General features: G+C 40.5%; 2 protein-coding genes across 2 annotated transcripts; one reads left to right on the top strand and one right to left on the bottom strand.

Annotated features, from left to right (window-relative positions):
* Positions 1–1615: 1615 nt before the first annotated feature.
* LOC121575564 (P2Y purinoceptor 1-like) lies at positions 1616–3238 on the top strand. The gene has a single exon (XM_041888738.2). It carries the CDS (start codon positions 1903–1905, stop codon positions 2941–2943), a length of 1041 nt encoding a protein of 346 aa, XP_041744672.1. The 5' UTR covers positions 1616–1902; the 3' UTR covers positions 2944–3238.
* Positions 3239–5114: 1876 nt separating this feature from the next.
* LOC121575563 (CCN family member 5) lies at positions 5115–16058 on the bottom strand. The gene is made up of 5 exons (XM_041888737.2): positions 15789–16058; positions 12488–12707; positions 11544–11798; positions 6204–6463; positions 5115–5773 (listed from the first exon to the last, which is right to left on the bottom strand). Exons 1-5 carry the CDS (start codon positions 15843–15845, stop codon positions 5486–5488), a joined length of 1080 nt encoding a protein of 359 aa, XP_041744671.1. The 5' UTR covers positions 15846–16058; the 3' UTR covers positions 5115–5485.
* Positions 16059–17773: the final 1715 nt, after the last annotated feature.

The following is a 17773-nucleotide window of genomic DNA, read 5'->3' as shown; positions in this document are numbered from 1 at the left end:
TCTCCCTCAAATGTTGATTTGGTTGCGTTCATTCAATATCCAGTTTGTCTACAAATTAATGACTGATATGTTGGTTTCACGTCTCCATCTCAACCAAAAATCTGTTAAAGAACAGCACTAAATCAAATCAAACTTTAAATGCACTTCAAATAAAATGTGATTTGATTTAGTCCTATTTGATTTTTGGTTGAGATGGAGACTTGAATATAACATATTAATTATTAACTTGTAGATTACATTTGAAATCAACCAACCATCCTTCATATAAAAGACAATATCCAAAGGTAAAAGTGTATTAATAATATCATAAATGTGCCATTATATTTATAGGGCTAATGATAACTACTTCTAAACTTCAAATCTACTTTCACTTTCACATACAGCTTGTGTAAGAAAAGGTAGAGGAGTTACTGTCCACTAGTCAATGTGATTCAGGTAGTCTACGCAAATGAGTATGGAAGCTCATCAATGTCTGAATTTGTTGACATGATAGCTCACCTGTAACGAAAAGCGTGTTTTTCAAATCTAAGTAGGTTACATAGAGGTAGGCCACTGGATGGTAGACTTGTTCTCACTGACGTGTATTATCCAAGTAGGAGTCACTGTTCAGGCAGGAATGTGGCTTCACATTTTAATTCAATATACCTCTTTATTTAGGATGATGGCATTACATTGAAACAATGACATTGATTCAAACATACCATTTTACTATCAACATAGAAACCAGGTCAAATAAAATATGTCTAATCAAATATGAAATTCCACATCATTTAAACCACAACAATAACTGAGTGTATAAAACATTCAGAACTCTTTCCTAATATTGAGTTGCACCCCCTCCTTTTGCCCTCAGAACAGCCTCAATTTGTCAGAGCATAAACTCTACAAGGTATCGAAAGCGTTCAACAGGGATGCTGGCCCATGTTGACACCAATGCTTCCCACAGTTGTGTCAAGTTGGCTGGATGTCCTTTGGGTGGTGGACCATTCTTGATACACACGGGAAACGGTTGAGCGAGAAAAACCCAGCTGCGTTTAAGTTCTTGACACAAACCGGTGCGCCTGGCACCTACAACCATACCCCTTCCAAAGACACTTAAATGTTGTCTTGCCCATTCACCCTCTAAATTGCATAGGTACACAATCCATGTCTCAATTGTCTCAAGGCTTAAAAATCCTTGTTTAACCTGTCTCCTCCCCATCATCTACACTGATTGAAGTGGATTTAACAAGTGACATCAATACGGGATCATAGCTTTCACCTGGTTTCACCGGGTCAGGCTATGTCATGGAAAGAGCAGGTGTTCTTAATGTTTTGTACACTCAGTACAAAGGTTGAAAAATATTTTTTACGCTTCTACATGGTATTTTTGACGCAATTTCCATGTATAGATAGTTCTGATGATTATGTTCATGTATCAACCTGCTAGTCATTTGAATGTTTACAACGCTGGTTGAATTTAGATGAAATGAGTAATCTACTGGTTTATTATGTTTTTCAAAACCAAATGTGTTTTCCACTTAGATTCCACGTCACAATAGGTTGACAAATGACAATGAAACAATGTTGACTCAACCAGTGTGTGCCCAGTGGGTTGTTACTCATATCTTGACTTGCAGTAATAATTGCAGGATACTCTAACTCTGCTAATACCTCCTGTAAACTATTCACCTCCTGTAAACTATTGAAATAATCGTTATATCTAAGGAAGTGGGCGTATAAACTTTGGTTTCACATTAGTATTTATGCGCAACATGTTTGTGGTCGGCTGCGATTTCAGAAGTGTGTCCATGTGCAAGGTTGATCTCATTAACTTCCGGGCGATATCGATTCATATTGTTCTGCAATTCGAAAAAGAGCTTGTGTCTTGACTTCACTCTGATCGACAAGAACGAATTGAAAATGTCAGAGGACCACGGCGCGCACGTTCTCAACATTACCATATGTGAAGAAATTGACCTGTCTTTTACTCGCAGATTTTTACCAGCTGTGTTCGTGCTGGTGTTTGTCGTCGGAACTTTTGCAAACTTCTTTGGGTTAAAAACTGTTTGTACCAGCTGGAAGAAAATTGGAAGTATAAACATATTTATTCTCAACCTTGGAATAGCTGACTTGCTGTACCTATTTACATTACCATTTTTGGTTGTCTATTACGCGCTAAACAGTAAATGGATATTTGGACAAACATTCTGCAAGATCACCAGATTCTGCTTCAATTTGAATCTCTACTGCAGTATCGGGTTCCTGACATGCATCAGTATTTATCGATACCTTGGTATTGTGCACCCAATGAAAGTGATGGGAAAAATCAACACTCGACACTCCGTGGCAATAAGTTTTCTTGTCTGGATTTTGGTTTTCATTCAGATACTTCCCGATATGTTTTTTGACAAGACAGCGCCAAATTCTTCAGATGCGTGCTTTGACTCAACTGCCGACCACCTTATCAAGGATTACCTGCCATATAGCATTGGTTGGTCCGTTACCGGATTCGTTATACCATTGCTCATCATTCTTGCTTGCTATGGACATATAGTAGTGGTCCTTGCCACCAAAGCCAACGTCAATACTTTATTGAAACAGAGGTGTCTAAAACTAATCATCATCTTGACTGTGTTATTCTCAATTTGCTTTATCCCTTACCATGTTTTGAGAAATCTCAATTTGAAGATAAGGATTTTGAAAATGGAAGGCACCTGCAACGCAAGCTTCGATGACATCTATGTTGCTCATCAAATCAGCCGCGGCCTGGCTTGCCTGAATAGCGCTATCAATCCGTTGATTTACCTAGTTGGAAATGATGATTTCCTCCTGCGATTTCATAATGTCAGCAAACAAGCCAGGATGTCTCTTGTTCAATGGACTGGTGCTGTAATTTACCGCAAGGCATATCCACCAACAGAATCATCTCAACCAGCTCACTTTAACCAGCTAGTTATTTAAACCAGTATTGTACCAAAGGCCTGTATGTAAATATGCTGTACTTTGTGCTTTATTCATAATTCTCAGAGTATTTTATTGTGTTAAGTGAGAGCCTATGAGTGGCTGAATGCACTTGTGTAAAGTGAAATACTGTTCCATTTAGTCAGTGATATGTAGGGCTATATCACTGAAAAAAACAATATGCATCAATATGCATTTCCTATATTGCATACAGGTATTCCAGCAGCCCATTACATACCAATGGCTGAAGTATTCCTCTGTTGTCAATAAACAATAAAAATGTGTCAAGCTCAAAGGACTTTGTCCATCTTACCTTGTCTTTGAGATAATATAATGGTAGTATATCATGCTATCTACTCCTCCAAATTCTTGGCTTCCCAGGGGGAACAAAAGATTTGAACTGAGGGCAACAATCCCTCAACACCAACATGCACAGGAAATTGATGTCATACATGTTTATGAATGGCATATGACTGGTGAGTAGGGTTTTATGTGCAGGTTAGAGACTGGGGACTTGAGGGCTTGAGAGAATAGGGCTCTCAAAAGTAGCACACTATAAAGGGAATAGGGTGCCTTTTGGTTTTATTTTTTTTAGAACCTAATGACAAATAGAGCAGTAAAAATAGAAAAACAGACACACACACTTTCTCTCATCATTACTTAAAAAGAGGGGGACTGTTTGACTGGCTGGGATGATAACACATAACAGTTTATACCCTGCATAAATAACTTTCATTTAAGAACAGTTGATAAAAACAAAGCAAAGTCTGTTTGTGTGAGCATTCGAGTACAAGAAGTAGAATGTTTGCACAAAACAGGCTTAGTGAAAAGTCTCATTCTCCAGCAGCACAAGCATGCAGTGATATTTCGCTCCCTTCTGTTACCTTCACAGACCACTGAGAGAATTCCTGAGGAAGCTGGGGTTGGCATTAGTGCCAGTCCTATAGCGTCACGCTGAAATTATTGTGTCCTTTGGGCAAATCAGATGTCATTGTAGCCTAGATAAACCCAACCTCACTCCGAATCTACTTTCACTTTCACATACAGCTTGAGTAAGAAAAGTCAGAGGAGTTACTTTCCACTATTCAATATTATCTCGGTTGTCTACGCAAATGAGTATGGAAGCTTTGCTCAATATCTAAATGTACAAAGCTATGCAGTGTACATAGAGGTAGGCATCTAGATGGTAGACTTGTTCTCACTGAAGTGCATTACCCCTCATATACCAGTAGTCACTGTTCAGGCAGGAATCGTTGGACTGTGGTTTCACATTTTATTTCAATATTCCCTTTATTTAGGTTGATGGCAAGACGTTGAAACATTGACATTGATTCAAACATACCTTTTTACTATCAACATTGAAACAAGGTCAAATAGAATATGTCTAATCAAATATGAAATTAAAATAATTTCAACCACTCAATATATTGAATATAGGATCAAAAGGATTTTTAACGTGGAATCTTCTACTAAATTTCAACTTTACATAGTTCTGATGATTATGTTGAAATTAGACTGATGTAACAACCTGTTAGTCAGGTTAAGTCATTGTATTTAAGTTGAAGTTTTCCCCTAATTTTAATGTTTACAACGCTGGTTGAAATAAAATGAAAATAGTACTGGTTGATGACTTTTTACTAATCCAATTGCTCATTGTAACATAGCATAATAACAATATTACTGAAAAAACTATATAATTGATAACGTAATACTTACAGTTTATAGGAATTATGACTGACAGCTAAGCTTGCATATGAAGGTCACTTGGAGTTGACACCAACCTATTCTTAGTTACAGTAACTACGTATTTACTTTGAGGTAACCGACACAGCTGCAATAGGCCTCCATCTCCATCCATCCACCACCATGCGTTAATCAATTAACTAGTCAGTCATCCTCTCTCGCTCTCTCGCACTCTCTCTCTAGCTCTCTTTTTCTCTCTCTCTCGCTCTCTCTCTCTAGCTCTCTTTCTCTCTTTCTCGCTCTCTCTCTCTAGCTCTCTTTCTCTCTCGCTCTCTCTCTCTAGCTCTCTTTCTCTCTCTCCCTCGCTCTCTCTCTAGCTCTCTTTCTCTCTCTCTCTCGCTCTCTCTCTCTAGCTCTCTTTCTCTCTCTCTCTTTCTCTCTCTCTCTCTAGCTCTCTTTCTCTCTCTCTCACTCTCTCTCTAGCTCTCTTTCTCTCTCTCTCGCTCTCTCTCTCTAGCTCTCTTTCTCTCTCTCTCTCGCTCTCTCTCTCACACACACCTTTTCTAAGAATCTTGACGATGGAGGTATTTAAAATCAAATAGATGATGAAATTCAATCAAACCTGCACTGTGGAAATTGTTATCACTGTTATTAAACATACTCTAAGTAATGCAAAGCATTTGACTATATTTACTGAGTTAAATGAATGGTGCTTTTGCAACAGCGCAGGAACCATGTGTTTGATTGAATCCTACCCTAACCTTCGATTCCTATTCTTATGTCATTGTCCAGTATCTTCTCTGACAGGGCCTGCCCATCTCTGGTGTCAGGGCTATTTCACTCTCCACGGTCCAATACTCTAAAGCCAGGGCATGGCTCTCCTGTAGGCTGTGAGTGGGGACTGGGGACAGTTGTAGTGGTGGCAGGAGCAGGACTCAATCATCATCACCTGCTGGTGGCTCATCCTGCCCTGGGGGCAGCGGAAGGCCATGCTGACGGTCCTGGTGCGGTAGGGGCTGCAGCAGCGGCCATCCGGACACTGGAGGCCACAGAACCGGGACCTGTAGGCCAACGTGCTCAAACAGCCCTGGTGCTCCAGATGAATGGGCACGGGAGACCTGAAGCTACTATCGCAGCCACCCATTCCCTGCAATACACATAACAGTGGACTTCAATTGAAAACATTGAATGATTTTAAATGATCTCTTACTTCAACTTGTAGTTGATCAACATGGACTTTGAAATATTTTGACATTTTGACAACTCTCAATGCAATTCTTCATAACGCAGTTCTTCTGATGGCACACATTTATGGTCAATTTATGGTCAATGCTGTATCTAAGCAAAGGTACAATGTAAATTATATCAAGTAATTCATCCCATTTGCCAAAAAGTGAGGTACGAGAATGAAAGCAAAACATTTCTAATGCCCAAACTGTGTCCACCCACCTCGAGAGGCAATCCATTCTACGTCAACTTACCTCGAAAACAAAATGGCCAGACAGCAGTAAGAGTATTTGCAAAGTGTTTGAGAGTGTTTGAGGTAAAGAAAGGCAGAGAGCGCTGCTCCCACTCACCGCCTGCGACCTGCTGCGAGGCACGGCAGTGGCCTGGCATGGCCTGACCTGGCACAGTCTGGTTTGGGTCTGCGGGCGACAGGCCCAGTTCTGGTTTGAGCTGCGGGTGGAGACACCTGGGCCACAGCTGCTGGAGCAGGGGCTCCAGTCTGTGCTCTGCTCAATGCAGTTGGAGTTCAGGCCCTGGCCCTGAGACTGAGCCCCACCCCCATCACCACGAAAGTCCTGACGCACCCTCTCCCTCTCTGGTGGTCTCTCCACTGGGTCGTGTTGAAAGACAAGGGCAATGTGATGCCATTAGTCCATTTGTATACTTATGGGGTTTGTTATGTGAGGTTATTGATATGGCTATGCTATTACACACAAAGGACATTTTATGTACATTTCTTGTCCATTAAATATGAATATTGTGGTTTTAAATGCTTAACTATATTTGACTGCTGGATTCAATACAGCCTGCCTATTTGTATGTTGTAACTACTCCTTGCACACACTTGTCTTCCTTTGAAGCATCAACAGGTTAGCTACAAAAAAGGGTAACACTTTACTTGAAGGGGTTATCCGTACATAAGGCATTCATAACACCTTCATGAACCCATTCATAACATGTGTTAAGAACGTTGTTATTAAGAACGTTTTTATGAATGATACTGTCCATTCATAAAGGTGGTATTTCATAAAGGTATAACGAATGCTTTATGTAAACCCCCTTCAATTAAAGTATTACCTCAAAACAATAGTCTACCTGTTATTAATACAGTATTGAAAATTATTCTATGATGTTATTTTGTCACCTGAATGCTACTGTGGAAACACTGCCATGCAGGTTCAATTGAACCCTTTTGTCAAAAAAGGAAATAGTTGAAATACAACCAAATTCCTCTATGTTGTACACCTGAAGATGTTTTATCCTGGCAAACAAGCAGTAAATCTCACTGCAGCACTTAAGTTATTTCAAGACGTTAACGTCACACCAAGTTGTTGATACATGTTTTCAACATTTTGACCAAGGGATCCAAGGGATTCTCTATTTTGTTACTGTGATGTGTAACTTAGAATTATTCATTTGTAGTTAAAGGGATACTTTGGGATTTTGGCAATGATGCCATTTATCTACTTCCCCAGTCTAGCATTAACGCAATGAACGGAATGCTAGCAGATACCCATAGATTTCCAGTCATTGTGCTAACGCTAGTTTGCATTGGCTCGCGAAACTACCTCTAACTTCCTTCATACTGGACACACAAACTTAAAAATGGTTTCCATGAGTTCATGTCTCTGGGGAAGTAGATAATGGGCATCATTGCCAAAATCCTGAAGTATCCCTTTAAGTATATAAAATAAATGAAAAAGAAAATGAAAGAAAAATAATTATTTATATTGGGACCACTTTATTTGGAATGTCTCCTGCAGATTATCTGTAGATGCAAAAACAGATATACTTCGCCAACCTGTAAAGTTTTTTTTAAAGATTGTTATTTTAAAGAAAATGGACACTTGATGGAAAGTTCAGCCTGATCGCCAGCTTTAGGCTTCTTTTCAAAAATATTTGTACAAGGTAGTTACAGGATGAGGTTGGGCGGCGTTGTGGTATTTGTCCATGCGAGGGAAGCAGAGTAGGTGTTACCAAGTTGTAGAAGAGTTGCTTGCAAGGGTGTGAGACATTCCCGTGTGAAGCATAAAAAATGCAGTATGTTTTCTATGTTTTAAACTCTCCAAAAGTCTTATTTTAATTATAATCTCACCAGAGTTATGCCTCGACTTAACCCTCAAGGTTGTTGTGTCCTATAAATCATAATTTAACCAAATTATGACATATAGGACACAACAATGTGGAGGGAATGTCGCAATTGTCACGAGTGAATGAGCCCCGCATCTTGCAACATGATTGCGCATTATGGCAACCCGATCTCACATCGCAAGGCATTTCGCGTCTTTAGGAAAAATGTCATATATAGCAGTGAGTTTAAGAGATCATGGTGGATCATGTTAGACGAAAATCTGATTAAGTATGTGTCACCCAATTTTATATATATATACAGTTGAAGTCGGAAGTTTACATACACTTAGGTTGAAGTTATTAAAATTCGTTTTTTTTCAAACACTCCACAAATTTGTTGTTAACAAACTATAGTTTTGGCAAGTCGGTTAGGACATCTACTTTGTGCATGACACAAGTAATTTTTCCAACAATTGTTTACAGACAGATTAATTCACTTATAATTCACTGTATCACAATTCCAGTGGGTCAGATGTTTACATACACTAAGTTGACTGTGCCTTTAAACAGCTTGGAAAATGTCATGGCTTTAGAAGCTTCTGATAGGCTAATTGATATCATTTGAGTCAATTGGAGGTGTACCTGTGGATGTATTTCAAGGCCTACCTTCAAACTCAGTGCCTCTTTGCTTGACATCATGGGAAAATCAAAATAAATCAGCCAAGACCTCAGAAAGAAAATTGTAGACCTCCACAAGTCTGGTTCATCCATGGGAGCAATATCCAAACGCCTGAAGGTACCACGTTCATCTGTACAAACAATAGGATGCAAGTGTAAACACTATGGGACCACGCAGCCGTCATACCGCTCAGGAAGAAGACGCATTCTGTCTCCTAGAGATTAACGTACTTTGGTGCGAAAAGTGCAAATCAATCCGAGAACAACAGCAAAGGACCTTGTGAAGATGCTGGAGGAAACAGGTACAAAAGTATTTATATCCACAGTAAAACGAGTACTATATCAACATAACCTGAAAGGCCGCTCAGCAAGGAAGAAGCCACTGCTCCAAAACCGCCATAAAAAAGCCAGACTACGGTTTGCAACTGCACATGGGGACAAAGATCAAACTTTTTGAAGAAATGTCCTCTGGTCTGATGAAACAAAAATAGAACTGTTTGGAGGAAAAAGGGGGATAGCTTGCAAGCCAAAGAACACCATCCCAACCGTGAAGCACGGGGGTGGCAGCATCATGCTGTGGGGGTGCTTTGCTGCAGGAGCACTTCACAAAATAGATGGCATCATGAGGAAGGAAAATTATGTGGATATATAGAAGCAACATCTCAAGACATTAGTCAGGAAGTTAAAGCTTGGTCGCAAATGGGTCTTCCAAATGGACAATGACCCCAAGCATACTTCCAAAGTTGTGCCAAAATGACTTAAGGACAACAAAGTCAAGGTATTGGAGTGGCCATCACAAAGCACTGACCTCAATCCTATAGAGCATTTGTGGGCAGAACTGAAAAAGCGTGTGCGAGCAAGGAGGCCTACAAACCTGACTCCGTTACACCAGCTCTGTCAGGAGGAATGGGCCAAAATTCACCCAACTTATTGTGGGAAGCTTGTGGAATGTTACCCGAAACGTTTGACCCAAGTTAAACAATTTAAAGGCAATGCTACCAAATACTAATTGAGTGTATGTAAACTTCTGACCCACTGGGAATGTGATGAAAGAAATAAAAGCTGAAATAAATCATTCTCTCTACTATTATTCTGACATTTCATATTCTTAAAATAAAGTGGTGATCCTAACTGACCTAAGACAGGGAATTTGTACTAGGATTAAATGTCAGGAATTGTGAATAACTGAGTTTAAATGTATTTGGCTATGGTGTATGTAAACTTCCGACTTCAACTGTATATACTGTATATATACACTACCAGTCAAAAGTTTGGCCACACCTAATCATTTAAGGGTTTTTCTTTAATTTTACTATTATTTACATTGTAGAACAATAGTGAAGACATCAAAACTATGATGAAAACAGGGACAAAGTTGTGGAGAAGTACAGATCATGGTTTGGTTATAAAAAAATAACGGAATCATGTAGTAACCAAAAAAGTGTTAAACAAATCAAAATATATTTTATATTTGAGATTCTTCAAATAGCCACCCTTTGCCTTGATGACAGCTTTGCACACTCTTGGCATTCTCCCAACCATCTTCACCTGGAATGCTTTTCCAACAGTCTTGAAGGAGTACCCACAAATGCTGAGCACTTGTTGGCTGCTTTTCCTTCATTCTGAGGTCCGACTCATCCCAAACCATCTCAATTGGGTTGAGATCAGGGGATTGTGGAGGCCAGGTCATCTGATGCAGCACTCCATCACCCTCCTTCTTGGTCAAATAGCCCTTACACAGCCTGTGTGTTGGATCATTGTCCTGTTGAAAACAAATGATAGTCCCAATAAGCCAAAACCTTATGGGATGGCGTATCGCTGTAGAATGCTGTGGTAGCCATGCTGGTTAAGTGTGCCTTGAATTATAAATAAATCACTGACAGTGTCACCAGCAAAACACCCCACACCATAACACCTCCTCCTCCATGCTTTACGGTGGACTACAGACCAAAGGACAAGTTTCCACCGGTCTAATGTCCATTGCTCGTGTTTCTTGGCCCAAGCAGGTCTCTTCTTCTTATTGGTGTCTTTTAGTAGTGGTTTCTTTGCAGCAATTCGACCATGAAGGCCTGATTCACACAGTCCGCTCTGAACAGTTGATGTTGAGATGTGTCTGTTACTTGAACTCTATGGAGCATTTATGTGGGCTGAAATTTCTGAGGCTGGTAACTCTAATTAAACTTATCCTCTGCAGCAGAGGTAACTCTGGGTCTTCCATTCCTGTGGCGGTCCTCATGAGAGCAAGTTTCATCATAGCGCTTGATTGTTTTTGCGACTGCACTTGAAGGAACCTTCAAAGTTCTTGAAATGTTTAGCTTGCTTGGAGTTTGCCAAAAGGCACCTAAAGGACACTCAGACCATGAGAAACAAGATTCTCTGGTCTGATGAAACCAAGATTGGCCTGAATGCCAAGCGTCACGTCTGGAGGAATCCTGGCACCATCCCTATGGTGAAGCATGGTGGTGGCAGTATCAATCAATAGCCACGAAGACTTGAGGCTATAATCGCTGCCAAAGGTGCTTCAACAAAGTACTGAGTAAAGGGTCTGAATACTAATGTAAATGTGATATTTCAGTTTTTTATTTTTAATACATTTGCAAAAATAGCTAAAAACCTGTTTTTGCTTTGTCAGTATGGGGTATTGTGTGTAGATTGATGAGGGGAAAAACCTATTTAATACATTTTAGAATAAGGCTGTAACGTAACAAAATGTGGAAAAAGTCAAGGGGTCTGAATACTTTCCGAATGCGCTGTATATATAGATATAATTTTTTGTTTATTCACTATTTCTCCATTTTATCTTTTTTTATGCACTTTGAGATTATTTCTGTATAATGAAAAACACTTTACAAATGTAATAAATTATTATTATTAATTATTCCTATTCAAATGGGCAAAGGACAAAGACTTATTTTCACATTTTTGCCTATCAAGTTCTGTACCTGTAGCCATAGTGTCTGCGTAAATATTGTTGTCCAGGCTTTCACAGACCCACTCCCTGCAGCACCTCCCTGGCTGGCGCAGTAGCTGGGGGTTGGGGCAGTTGGCTGCGGCGGGCACCTGGAGGTCATCGCTGCACAGTGGCACACAGGTCACCCCGCCACCCAGGCAGTGGCACAGCTGTGCACACGACGGCTGGAATGTCTGGCCCTCATCGAAGCGCATGCCGTTCAGTTCACACCCCAGCGAGTTCTTGCCTGGCAACAGAGAATATGAACAGGAAATAACTAACAGGAATAGATGGGGAGAGAGACGGGGAAGCGAGAGAGTGAACTTTGCTCAGTTAAGTAGGTGAAGCAGATGGACAATGTATGTGGGGTCAAGTCTAGGGACAAGATATGTGTACTAAAATAACATTTGAGTCATTTAGCAGACGCTCTTATCCAGAGTGACTTCCAGTAGTGAGTGCATATTTTGTATTTTATTTGTAACACTACTAATGGCTGCCCTCTATTAACATCAATGTTGTAATACTTGTTGTATCCGACTGGAGATTGTGGGATTATTACCCATGGCTGCCTTTCACAATCCAAAATAACTTTGAAGTATTTTCCTATTATTTATGGCCATGGATTAGGACATTCAACATTAGTCTAAGTCAAAGACTTGCTGTGCCTGAAAACTGGGATACATTCTTACATCTCACTCCATTTGAGGTCTTATTATCATTATCGTGGTCACATAATGGACATGCTTTGAGGCCTTGTACAGTATTTGTCCCCTACAAAGTAATCGCCTGGTCCCAGATCTGTTTGTGCTGTCTTGCCAACTGTACTGCTTTGTCGTCTTGCAGTTGGATCTTACAGATGGGAAGATACCACAAACTGATATATCTTACAGACCTGGAACCAGCTTAACCAGCTTAACAGGGTAGCGTTGTACTCACTGACACACTCTCCAGGACCTCCGGGGTAGCTGGCGCTGTAGTCACACTGCAAGCCCAGCTGGCTGTCACACACAAACCTCTCCGTGCAGCCTTCGCCCTCCTGTCTGGCGCACACCGGGCAGCAGCGGCACCCATCCAGCACGGTGGGCACCCCCGGAGGGCAGCGTGGCGTGGGCCAGGGGCAGTTGTGGCACGGGCCCCCACATAGCTGGCACCACACCTAACACATGTTGGTTTACAGTAGGTTGATTAACTGTAGTGGCGTTTGTGGAAAAAAATATGTGTGAGACTGCAGTTTTCTCCTGTGGCCTTTTGTTGACTGTATGGGTTAAGGCTTTTTTGTCTGTGACTGTACTATAAATGTTACTGTACTTTTGTGTATATTTGTTTGTGTAACCTGTAGGGTTGCAAAAATCCTTACAGTTTCCCAAAATCCCAGTTGGAGGATTTCTGGAATTAGCAGGGAATAAGCTGCAAGGGAATCCTATAACCTGGAATTCTTTATCCATGAACATCATGCAGGATATATTGCACTAATATTACGCACAAAAACCATAAGCTGGTCATTCATAGCATCACTTAAATTCATGTCAAATTTGATCACTTTTTTGCACTGCAGGAAATGCAGATAAGCTTTGTGATTTACATAAATTCACTTAAACCCAGCACTAAAACACAGCTATATTAACAGTATTGCACTATTCATGTAGCCTAATTTTGTTCAGCTAATAGCCTAACCACCAATCAAGCAACATTATGGACTAAACATTAAAATCCAGTTGATGCAGGATTATTTTGCTGCGACAATACTGGTCAAATTGCACTGCACTCTTGCAGTGCAAACGCATTGCACTCTTTTTGTTTATAAAGCCCTCCAGCATAAACTTCCAGCATATTTTACCTTGTTGTTAGCTTATGAGATACCAGACCAGGTTTCAGGGATGGCTAACTCTGGAGATCCCTTCAATCTCCACTGAGTTATGTAAATCAGTTTTTAGTTTTTTTGCACCTTACTTGTGGAATAATCTCCAGGGCTCTCTAAAATTGGTTGAATTGGTGCCTCTAGGGCAATTCAAAAGGCTGATTGATGACCTTTTTACAGAAAAATGTGTTTGTTTTCTATAATTGTGTTTTGCTTTTAGTATATTGATGTGAATATTGATGTGTATTATTGATGTGTATCAGTGGCGGTCGGTGCCGTTTAAGATGAGGGAGAACCCATTTTTGAGCACGGCCTTACAGCATATTGGATAACTGTCATTCATATTCCATTCACCCAGCTCAATGTAACATCGATAGTTTTAGGCTACTAATGTACATGATACTTGACTTTTCCATATACCCATCATGAGGTTGCTACGACTGATGAATGAAAGTTTACAGCGTAGGTGCACAGGTTTACAGAATTTCTTTAGTATCAAGGTGTCAGACAGTGACACATTCAATACCACATTGCACACTCTTACCTGCATCTAGCTGATCTAGGGTGTAATCATTAGTCCAAAAGTTGCAAATGAGAGTTTCGATAGGACAAATTCAAATATGTTTATCCCCATTTCTTTCTGTTTGCTTACGTTTAAGAAATGTTTTTCAACTGAATTGATGGAATGAATACACCTCTGATCACCCACAAATACAGTTCACTTTCATAGCAGCACACATAAAAACAGCATGATCACTTAGTTTGTTGTATAATTCCTATGCGCTGTCCTCCTCTCAACTTTTACATTCGCTTGTGGACTTCAGTGCACAATACAACAGCTGTCTGTGACCAGGCGAAAAAAAACTTTCCAAGCCAAGCTATCATACCATAACCGCTAACCGCTACACACAGCCTACATCATTGTCACCATATTAGCTAACGTCATAGTCAACATAGCTACTAGAACTAACGCATTAGTAAACCCGCTTCAATCATGCAGTACAGTGTACAGTCAGCAAGCAGTTTAACAGTTACACCGGCGGGCCCCAGTGGCAATAAATTAATAAAACCAAAAGCTTACCTTGACTTGGGAGAGTTCCAATGTTGAATAGCCATCTAGCTAACATAGCATCCCTTTCTGTTTGAGCCGGATGTTTGAGTAGGCTAAACTAGCTAGCTGCATTCATCAGCTAAGTAATTGAAAGTGAGAAAAAAAAATACAACGAAATATAGCTAGCTCTCTCTCTCTCTCTTGCTTCTCCTTCATTTTTGAATAAATTAATTTGTTCAAAACTGTTCAACTATTGTCTTTCTCTCTCTTTGAGTCAACTACTCACCACATTTTATGCACTGCAGTGCTAGCTAACTCTAGCTTATGCTTTCAGTACGAGATTCATTCTCTGATCCTTTGATTGGGTGGACAACATGTCAGTTCATGCTGCAAGAGCTCTGATAGGTTGGAGGACATCCTCCGGAAGTTGACATAATTACTGTGTAAGTCTAAGGTAGGGGTTGAGAACCATGAGCCTCCTAGGTTTTGTATTGAAGTCAATGTACCCAGAGGAGGACAGAAACTAGCTGTCCTCCGGCTACACCATGGTGCTACCCCAGAGAGTGCTGCTGAGGCTAATGTAAAGCTTCATTGAAAAACTGTGTGTTTTAATCAATTATTTGGTGACGTGAATATATTTAGTACAGTTTTATCTAAAAATTATAACTTTTTCAATGTTTCACTATTTTTATTTTTATGAAATTCACTGAGGAGAATGGTCCTCCCCTTCCTCCTCTGAGGAGCCTCCACTGAGTGTATATTTATGTTTTTTATGTGTATTGATGTGTATGCAGGGCTCATCTGAGAAAGAGACCTTGGTCTCAGCATGACTCCCTGTTGTAAGTTCCTTTAGACTATTGCTGTATAGACAAAATACATAACCGCAAAGGAGTTCTACTAGTTCGGTGGAATATAGCCTAGAGAGGTCTTCAATCTCTTGCCTCCTGGAGTCAAAGACATATTCTTCACGTTACGCAATACACAACTTTCCAACCTCTCAACGCGGAACATCTCAACCCCCAGCATCCCTATGACATGGGCAAACATCCAATCGCTCCAGCGAACATCCAACTGTGTTGTGTGTTCAGCTATACCACAACGCTCTACTTTCTTGTAGACGTTTAGTATCAGTTTGTGACCCCCCATATACTATTCACTTACCAAAAACAAGTGCATACAGTATGTTGCAAACAAGTTCATCATCCCATGACATCCTTCAAACATTGAATTCCATTTATTCCCCAAAATATCACAAGCTTACTTTGACAAATGAAAGATGTTTGACAACTTGAATTCTTGAGGACATTCTTGAGCTTGTCAACCCTCACCTGAGTGATGATACACAACAGCAGGGAACCAACGAGCGTAGCGTCTCTACGGTCCATCTTCAGGGCTTAGCCAGTTCTCTCTCGCTCTCTCTTTATCTCTATCTCCTCAAGAAAGCCGCGATGCCATTAATGCTGTGTGTTAGCAAACTGCCTGCCTCTGTCCATTCATTTATAAAGTCTGCCTTCTGATGTCACAGACGGGGGACTGCAATGTAAATAGTTACTGGACAGGAATCAAAAATAGTTCTAATTCCACATTCCTGCAACCCATTTCCTTAGTCTCACGCTCTCTCTCTTTCTCTCCAAGCCAAGCACTTTTTCCGAAGACTTTCATGGCTTTTGGGGGCAGTTTAGACTGAAGTCCATATACTGTGTATTGAGGTGGTGAATTGTGCTTGTGATTGGTCGTGGCTGAGTTGAGTTGTCTGTATTTCTAACCGGGATGATGTTCCTGCTTTGACCTGGTGTTTTGTTGGCACTGTGTAATACACAGAGGTTCACCAAGGTAACTTCTACTGTATGCCCAACCTTTGGTTAGAGTGACTTTTAGTCTCTTGTGACAGACGTTAACACTTAAATATTAGACGGCGAGATTCTGTTTTGGGTGCTGAGATTAAGTGACTCTCAACTACAGAAGTACAGCTGAAGTTATTTTCACTGTGATGAAACTTGTGGTTGTTCTACAGGCTAATAATAGTCACTTTAAAATTGTGTAGCATTACATTTGAATTAAGGCAACAACTTAGCCCTCAGAAGCCTGTACAGTATTATTTATTTCACTAGGTTTCAAAGTACTTTACATTGTAGGGGTAGAATGCCCCACCAATGTAGCTAAAATGTTATATGACCACTACTGTCCTACACTTACAACTTGCAACAGACTTCACCACATCTGTCTACCAAAGACAGACCAAAGACTAGACCACTGTTTGCTTCCCTGCTTCCAAAAATAAGCCTTTACCTCAAGGTTGGATGTATTTTTGCCCACCAATACAGTGTGAAGGAAATGTAAATGACGCAGTCTGCTGAAACACGCTCAAGCATCTGCCGTTACGATAACATAACCTCACAAAGCAGCTTCTCCCCCATGACTTCACAGTTTCTCTATGGGGAGATCATATGATGTATTTCTCTCCCTCTGTGTGTTTTTCACAGAGTGAGCAAAACCTACAGAGCAAAGACCAACCCTGGCACAACTGTGGATACCGTCGTTCTAGATAACAATTTGAACATTTGCAGGGATGTTAAATCCACACACGTCCTTTGGCCCTTCTCTACGTTTTGTGGTAAAGAAGTTATTTCCTTTGAAAGTTTTTTTTCAGATTTCTCAGAACTCACTGCAGGTTTTGTGTGTTTGACAGGGTTAAAGGGATAGTTCACCCAAATCACAACATTGTATATTTGTTTGTTCCTTTACGCTAGCAAGCAGTCTATGGACAAGGAGAGACTGCAATCCATACTTTGGGGCTAGATTCAATCCGTAACGCCAAAGTATCGCGGAACAGCCGCGTTAAAATGTCAAGATAATATCCAATTGAGCCGACATATGCAGTGTTTACTGTGAATGCAGTCTCCGCGACTGAGGGAACATTGCCTTTAATTGTCAATCGCGCCATGGATTGAATAGAGCCCTTGGTTTTGGTTACCTACCAAGCCATAGTAATAAAGTTGTCCTCCAAAGAGATGGGATGGAGGTGGGGCTGAACAAATAAATTGCAGTCACTTCCCCATTACAGCTGTGAATCATTTCAAATAAGATTCTACCAACTTCGCACAACTCTTAGGGCAACACACTGAGTGTACAAAACACTAGGAACACCTTCCTAAAATTAAGTTTCACCCACTTTTGCCCACAGAACAGCCTCAATTCGTCTGGGCATGGATTACAAGGTGTCGAAAGCGTTCCACAGGGATGCTGGCTCAAATCAAATCAAATCCCAAAAAAAATATTGGTCACATGCGCCGAATACAACAGGTGCAGACAT

The sequence above is a fragment of the Coregonus clupeaformis genome, chromosome 10, assembly GCF_020615455.1.
Source record: "Coregonus clupeaformis isolate EN_2021a chromosome 10, ASM2061545v1, whole genome shotgun sequence".
Taxonomy (NCBI): Eukaryota; Metazoa; Chordata; class Actinopteri; order Salmoniformes; family Salmonidae; genus Coregonus; species Coregonus clupeaformis.
This window is presented reverse-complemented; position numbering and strand designations above follow the sequence as displayed.